Source organism: Mirounga leonina, unplaced genomic scaffold (assembly GCF_011800145.1).
Source record: "Mirounga leonina isolate KUSES-001 unplaced genomic scaffold, KU_Mleo_1.0 Mir_165, whole genome shotgun sequence".
NCBI lineage: Eukaryota > Metazoa > Chordata > Mammalia > Carnivora > Phocidae > Mirounga > Mirounga leonina.
In genome coordinates, this window is record NW_023270415.1 from 82276011 (window position 1) to 82283375 (window position 7365).

Consider the following 7365-nt stretch of genomic DNA (forward strand, 5'->3'; position numbering starts at 1 on the left):
GGGCAGGCCCCCGCGGCCCCCCGCCCCCCATCTCCCTGCCCGGGTCCAAGAGGAAGGGCAGGCTCCCGTGGCCCCTGCCCCCATCTCTCCACCCGAGGGCACCTCTTCAGAGAGGAAGGCAGGCTCGCCCATGGCAGCGTTGGCACAGGGTCCGATGTTGAGGATGCTGTCACAGACCTGCGGACAGCCGTGCTCAGGCAGGCCAGCCAGGGCGGGAGGCCCCCCCCCGGGCCCCAACCTCACCTCAAAAGAGTAAGTGGCTAGCTGCGTGCCTGACTGGGCCTCGCTGCCGTATACTTCAATCTCGTCCACCTCGTCCTGCGGCACCGACTTGCCCCCTGCGGCAGACACAGACCTCGTGAGCCCCCCCCAGCTGCCCGGCCCCCAGGCCTAACCCGACCAGCCCCTGCCTGCCCCCTCCGGCCCTGGTTCTCCGTCCTCACCTGACCAGCCCACTGTGGAGTCCACTCGCTTCTTCTTCGAGGGAGGCTCCTCCTGGGGGGAGGGGCGGGGGGGCAGTGAGCAGCCCTCCGAGGCAGCCCCCCGCACAAGGGGCTCGTGTCCCAACAGGCCCCAGGCACCCACCTTGTCGGCAGCCTCTCGGACGGCACTAGCTGGGGGCTCCTGCAGCTTCTCCGTGTACTTGAGGAGGAGCGAGTTGCCCAGGCGCGAGCCGAGGAACAGGTACCCGGGCTCCATGGTGACCATCTGAAGACGGTGGGTGCTGAGGGTGCAGCCAGGCCCACCCCCAGGCCGCTCCCCCCACCCCTCCTTCAACTCACGCTGGTGGTGAGGACGCTGGCGGCGGCCTTGTCGAAGTGGAAGGCGCGGACGCTGCGCATGCCGTCCGTGATGAGGGTCAGCACGTAGCTGCGGGAGGGGGAGCGCTGAGCTGGGGCGAGGCCGGGGGGCAAGGGGGGGAGGGCAGGGGGCTCACCGAAGGGGGGGAGACGCACATCTCACCGCCCTTGAGGGAGATGACCATCTTGTCGTAGGAGATGAACGCCGCCTGTGCGCAGTCGAGGGTGATCCTCACGCCCTCCTGGGTGCCTGTGTGGGACACAGTCAGATCCACGGCCCCCACGGCCCCCACCGCCGCTGCCCCTCGGCCCCGCCCCTACCCACACTCACGGAGGGGAAAGGCGGTGGTGCCGGTGGTGAGGCCGTTGAGAGCCACACCATACGGGGGGACGCTCTGGTTCAGGTACAGCAGCGAGTTGACCGCGAAGACCACCACCCCACCTGGAGAGGGACAGGCTGGTGGGCGGGGCTCCGCAGCCTCGCACTGCGCCCCTCACCCCCACGGCCTCACCTATGGGCTTGGGCACCGCGAGGGCCTGGGTGCAGTCGAAGGGGAGGCTGGTGAGGGACCAGATGACCGGGTGGACCTTCTGTGTGATGTTCAGGGAAATGGCCACGATGGAGCAGGTGTCCTGCCGCACAGCCACCCGTCTGGGGACAGACAGGCAGGTCAACCAGGGCTGGGTGGCCTGGTCCCTCCCCCACCCGCCCGCCAGAGCCCCAGCCCAGGCCTTGGCAGCTTCAGCCCACGGCACCGGGGCCTCACCCCGGCCAGGTCTGGTTGGGCTCGAAGAGGATGAGCAGGGTGGGCTCGTAGTAGCCATGCAGGAACTGCAGGTCCACGATGTTGAGCAGCTTCTCGTCCAAGCCCCGCACGTCGATGATGTAGCTGGGCAGGAAGCTGGACCTCTGCCTGGGGGCAACAGGCTTCAGTGGGCAGAGGAAGCAGGGAACTCCGGCTCAGAGAGCCCCTCCCCCGCCGCAGTACTCACCCCTCCCCCATTAGCCCCTCGTGCTCCTCGGCCAAGCTCTCCCTGCGGAAGGGCAGCACCACCAGGCGCGTGCCGTAGATGAGCATGGCTGCACAGCGTCCGTCGGGGTCCACCCGCACCCGCGGCGTGTGCACGTTCTGCACAAACCCATCCTGGGGGCAGAGGGCATCATTAGGCAGGCCTGGGGATGGGAGGCCCAAGGGGAGCAGGGGGGCTGGGGGGGGGGCCTGGCCCTACCCGCAGCTCGGGCTCCTCAAAGTAGTGCAGAGACAGGGTCTTCAGGTCGTGGGTGCCCGGGTCATACTCCACCACCGACAGCTGGAAGGCAGCAGGTCAGAGCTGGGGCCCACCCACGGCCCGGCAGGCCCCCCACTGACTCCCACCTCCAGGCCCATCGCCTACCTTGGCGTCCTTAAAGCTCAGGAGCAGGGCATCCCGCTTGGCCCCCACCAGCTGCACACTGGCCATAGACATGACGTTGCCGAAGAAGGAGAAGGAAGCCACCAGCTCCAGCTTCTCCCGGTGTTCCCGGTGGGCCTTTCCCTCTGGGGAACAGGCCGGGGGGTCCAGGTTTGGGCCCACGCTCCAGCCCCCACAGTCCCAGGCCCATGGCCAGGGCAGCCACCCCTGTGCTCACCTGTGCTCCTGTCGTTCTTGCTTGGTGCCTGGGAGGAGAAGGGGAAGGTGAGCAGTGAAGCCACACACCTGGCAGCCCCACCTCACGGGGAGACAGGGAGAAAAGACCATGCAGGGCCGGCCCCGCCCAAACCCTCACCGCGGTGCAGACCACGCTTCTAGGACTTCTAGAGACAGCCGTGCACAGCCCAACCCAACGCACACAAACACGCTCGCACCCTGGGTCCCCAACGTGGCCACAGGGCTTCTCAGAGAGCCCCCGCTCATGGCTTCCCCAACAGTCCACCCACTAGCGCGCACGGGTAGGGAGGGGGCGCAGGGGCGCAGAGGGAGAGAGAATCTCAAGCAGACTCCGCACTGAGCACAGAGCCGACACGGGGCTCAATCTCAAGACCCTGAGATCATGACCTGAGCCGCAATCAGGAGTTGGACACTCAACCGACTGAGCCTCCCAGGTGCCCCGTAAGAGTTTTAATAATGAGAAAAAAGATCATTTTTAATAATACACTTGTGCTATGGGGAAAACATCTGAAAAGAGCTGCTTGAGAAAAGCCATATAATTAACTCATTACAGAAAAAGCATTTTATACGTCAATACCTACTTCACAACAACCACGGAAACTCCAGAGCCAGAGGACTTCACCAGGAAATTCTACCAGATGTTTCAGAAATGATGACTAACTTAAAAAACACCAAAGAAAACCAAAATGAAACAAAAAATCCCACTAGTCCCAGGCTGATGGCACCTCAGGAGGTGTAGGCCCCCGACACGGATCGTGCACGTGGGACAGGAAGTCGAAGCCGACAACTCGCGGTATCTGCAAATGAGCCGGCGACGTGTAAAAATGGTACTACATCACAAACCAAGTCATTCCAGGAATGCAAAATTAGTTTAGCACAAGGACACCCACATTATCAAGGCTAAGAACAAAAATATATTGTTTCGATAGATACAAAAAAGCATAGGATAGGGGCACCTGGGTGGCTCAGGTCATGGTCCCAGGGTCCTGGGATCGAGCCCCGCATCGGGCTCCCTGCTCGGCGGGGAGTCTGCTTCTCCCTCTGCTGCTCCCCCTGCTTGTGCGCTCTCTGTTAAATAAATAAATATCTTTGAAAAAGAAGAAAGTTGAGGTCACAACATTGATGTTGGAGAAACCAGATCTTAAAGCAAAAAGTACTGGAGATAAAATGGGACATTTCATGACAGAAATGTCAGTTCAAAAGTAAAACATTATTCTAAATTTGTCCTCTATATACTTAATAACACAGCTTTAAAATATGCACGTATACACAAAAAATTCTCGATAGTCCTATAGAGCAAGTGTCCTACCTTGTTCATCTTTAAAGTTACTGGGGATATGCTTCCTTTTGGGCTCTTCCATGTAAATTTGAGAATCAGATTATTAAATCTAATGGGAAACCTACTGCATCTTTGAAAGACCCGAGGAGAGTGGACATCTCTACAATATTGAGATTTTCCATCCATAACCATGATCTATTTTCTATTTACTTGGGATTTCCATTAATTTCAATGAAGTGCTATGTATTTTTCCTCCCAAAGGTCACAGGGCCTTTCCCACTGCCCAGCTGCCCCAGGCCACACAGCTTCTCTGCTCTGCAAACAGCACACCCTGCCTCTGACTGAGCTGCCCTTGCTGCCCACCTCACCCAGAAGACTGGGGTCCCAGGCACACTGCCCGGCCCCCACACATCCCCACCCGCTTCGTGCTCTATGCCTTCCCCACTCCTGTCACCAGAGGTGAGCTGTTCCCTACTGCAGCCACCCACACGGGATTCCACGGGGCGGATTCAAGACAGCCTCAAGACAGGGCCCGTCACCCCTCTCCTGGGTCGGAACCGCTGGCATGCGCCCAGGGCCTGGCCTTATGAGGACTGGCAGCTTTCCCCTTCGTCTCCAGAGCTGCCACATAAGAAGCCCAACTACTTCGAGGCCACCATGCTGCCAGGAAAACCAAGCCAGCCACGTGGGGAGAGGAGGGGAGAGGGATGGAGAGATGCCACCCAGCTGAAGCCCAGACCTCCCAGAGCACAGGCCAGGGACCTCCTCGGTCCATGGGGTGCCCTGTCCAAACTCCCAAAACACTCACAGATGCACGCACCCACAACACCAGGCTGCTGTTCTAGCAGGACCAGGCTGACCCCGAACGCCCTCCAGCTGCCCCCCATCAGCTCCATCTCCCGCCCCACATACTTCCTCTGACTCGAGAGTTGGTCAACTTTCCTACAATGAGCCAAAGAGCAAATATCTGACTTCAGCTCAGCAGCCACGTGCAGTCAGTTTGGAATTTTTACAACTCTCTGAAGATGTCCAAAGCCCCCTGGATTTCGGTGGGCTGGGAGGGGTTGTGACCACGTTGCTACCGTGCTCACATCTTTTAAGAATCCTGTTTTCCCGCCAGTTACCGCTCCATCTCTTTGATTCCCTTGGCACAAGTCTTTCTGGAGATGTTCACCGTTACCCATTCTCTTTCTCCAGTGGGCTCTCAACCCTGCAGGCCCCCGTCCCCACCCCCCAGTCAAGAGTCACCAGGGCCTCCAGGTCTTGTGCCTCACTTGAGGCTGAGCAGCCTGGGACGCAGCGTCAGGCCCCCAGTTCGCTGCCTTCCCTGGATCTGGGCTCTCCTCCCGCCTCCCTGGCCGTGCCTCCTACGACTCTTCTTGGCCTCTTCCCTTCTTCCCAACGTCTCAACGCTGGGGAACCCCACGCCCCAGGCGGCCATCTTCTGGGTGATCCCAACCAGCTTCAGAGTCTAAAGAGCCCAACTTCAGCTCCAGACCCTGCTCCTCAACACAACTCCTTCCGCAGCTCTCCCTCAACCTCACAGTGGGCTGTGGAATCAGCACCATGGTTAGGTCTGTGGCGGCTGGAGTCCAAGACCACCTCCCAGAATTCACGCCCCGTGCGGCCGCGCACACTGGGCCAGGGCTGGTCCAGATGAGCTGTACCAGGTGGCCGAAGTGGTAGAACGCCATGTCCACCTCGGGTGAGGAAGACACGTGGCTTCTTGGTGCCTTGTTCTTTCTCACTCAGCCTCCTTCCAACAGTGGTGAGAGCGAGAAGCAGAAACTCCAACCCCGACAGAGCCTTCGGAGGGTGGCAGCCCCACCAACCTCTAACTGCAACCTCCTGAGAGCTTGTGCAGAGCCACCCCACTAAACCACTCCTGGCTTCCCGACCCTCAGACCCTGGGAGATACATCTATTGTTTAGGCCTCTACGTTTTGGGACGCATGCCTGGGTGGCTCAGTCAGTCAAACGCCTGCTTTGGGCTCAGGTCATGATCCCAGGGTCCTGGGATCGCGCCCCGCATCGGGCTCCCTGCTTCTCCCTCTCCCTCTGCCCCCACCCTGTTCATTCCCTCTCTCTGACAAATAAAATTTAAAAAAGAATCTTTAAGAAAAAAAGCTTCTAAGTTTTGGGGTACCTTGTCATGCAGCAACAAAGTAACTAATATGATGTCCAAAAAGGAGCTCCTACTCCCATTCCCCTGTTCTACCTTCTCCATATCAGGTCACAGCAACTCCACCCCTCCTGGCTACTCAGACCCAAACCGGGCCCCAGCAAAACCTTGGCTCCTCCTGCCTTCGCGTCCCACATCCTGTCCATCCTGAACTTGACTGCTTCCCACCACCTCCACGGCCTGATGCTCCTGACTGGTCTCCCTTCAGGCCCCCCTCCCACCTCCCTACCGCTTCTTCCACACAGCAGCCAGAGAGACTGACCCTTGTGAAACGTAAGTCAGGTCACTCCTTAACTCCACCTCTGAGTTAGCATTCAATCCCTACAAGCCTAAGAGGTCACCAGGCTGATACCTGGCCCCCACCTCGTCACCCCTCTGACCTTCTGTCCTCTCCTCTCCCCCCCCTTTTTTTAAGTAATCTCTACGATCAATGTGGGGCTTGAATCCACGACCCCAGATCAAGAGTCACATGCTCTTCGGACTGAGACAGCCAGAAGCCCCCTGTCACTCCCCTCTTCCTCAGGGCCTGTTGGCTGATCCTTTCCTTTTTTTTTTTTTTTTTTGAAAGAGAGAGAAAGGGGGAGAGAGAGAGAGTGGGTGTTGGGAGGGGCAGAGGGAAAGAATCCCAAGCAGACTCCATACCCAGCACGGAGCCCGACAACGTGGGGCTACATCTCACGACTCTGAGATCATGACCTGAGCGGAGATCAAGAGTCTGGCTGCTCCACCGACTGAGCCACCAGCTTCTTGAGCTGGTTCTTGAGCACCAGCCCCGACTGCCCTAACACCTTCACCTGCCTGGAAGCTTCACCTGACCCCCACAAGCCTCTCTCCAGCACCTCGCCCTTGCCTGCTCAAAACTCAACTTTGCACGGAGGCAAGATCTAACAGCCTCCTGCTCCCCTCTTCCCCATTCTGCTCTGCTGGTTTCCACGGCACTTCGTGGCTGGCTGCGTCTGGTCTGTCACCCCTGGAACAGGGGCGCCGCGAGCGCAGCTCTCTCTGCCTGCAGTGCTCACCAGCATCTCCTCACGAGGCCCCTGCACGAACACACACGTCTGTGGAGAAAACGAGTGAGCGAACGCCAGTGTTCATGCGGACGCTGAGCTTCCGATCTGTCTCTTAAGGTTCCCTGGTATCGGCGGAGGAGGAACTTTAGAGGCAGACAGACTGAGAAACCAGCTGTCTACTGCATCCAGCAGAGATGCGCATACAAGGTGGAGACCGGTGCGTTCACTTAAGTAATCGCTCCGGCCAAGGCGGGGCTCAAACTCAGCCCGAGATCGAGAGTCGCACGCTCTTCCAAGTGAACCAGCCAGGCGCCCCCACTTTTATTTGCAAGCCCTCGTTTTCAGCTCTGGCTGAAATTCTGACAAAAGCCTAACACCTCAGAACTGCATTATCACAGGGCGCCTGGGTGGCTCAGTCGGTTAAGCGACTGCCTTCGGCTCAGGT

The 7365-nt window shown here is 59.0% G+C and overlaps 1 protein-coding gene across 4 annotated transcripts in view; it reads right to left on the reverse strand.

Annotated features, from left to right (window-relative positions):
* The window catches only part of CPSF1 (cleavage and polyadenylation specific factor 1), a 13889-nt gene that overhangs the window by 5449 nt on the left and 1075 nt on the right, over positions 1-7365 (reverse strand). The window contains exons 1-14 of one of the 4 annotated variants that reach the window (XM_035012169.1): positions 3760-5732; positions 2431-2458; positions 2196-2253; positions 2031-2111; positions 1794-1945; positions 1568-1714; positions 1313-1452; positions 1132-1242; positions 957-1050; positions 783-870; positions 586-708; positions 444-495; positions 244-338; positions 103-177 (exon numbers count right to left, since the gene is read on the reverse strand). In XM_035012169.1, the coding sequence (XP_034868060.1) occupies positions 103-177; positions 244-338; positions 444-495; positions 586-708; positions 783-870; positions 957-1050; positions 1132-1242; positions 1313-1452; positions 1568-1714; positions 1794-1945; positions 2031-2111; positions 2196-2253; positions 2431-2458; positions 3760-3811 (1296 nt within the window). In that variant the 5' untranslated portion in view covers positions 3812-5732. Of the gene's footprint in view, positions 1-102; positions 178-243; positions 339-443; positions 496-585; positions 709-782; positions 871-956; positions 1051-1131; positions 1243-1312; positions 1453-1567; positions 1715-1793; positions 1946-2030; positions 2112-2195; positions 2339-2430; positions 2459-3031; positions 3435-3759; positions 5733-7365 lie in introns of those variants that run through there. The other 3 variants (XM_035012168.1, XM_035012170.1, XM_035012167.1) reach the window with 3 other exon arrangements.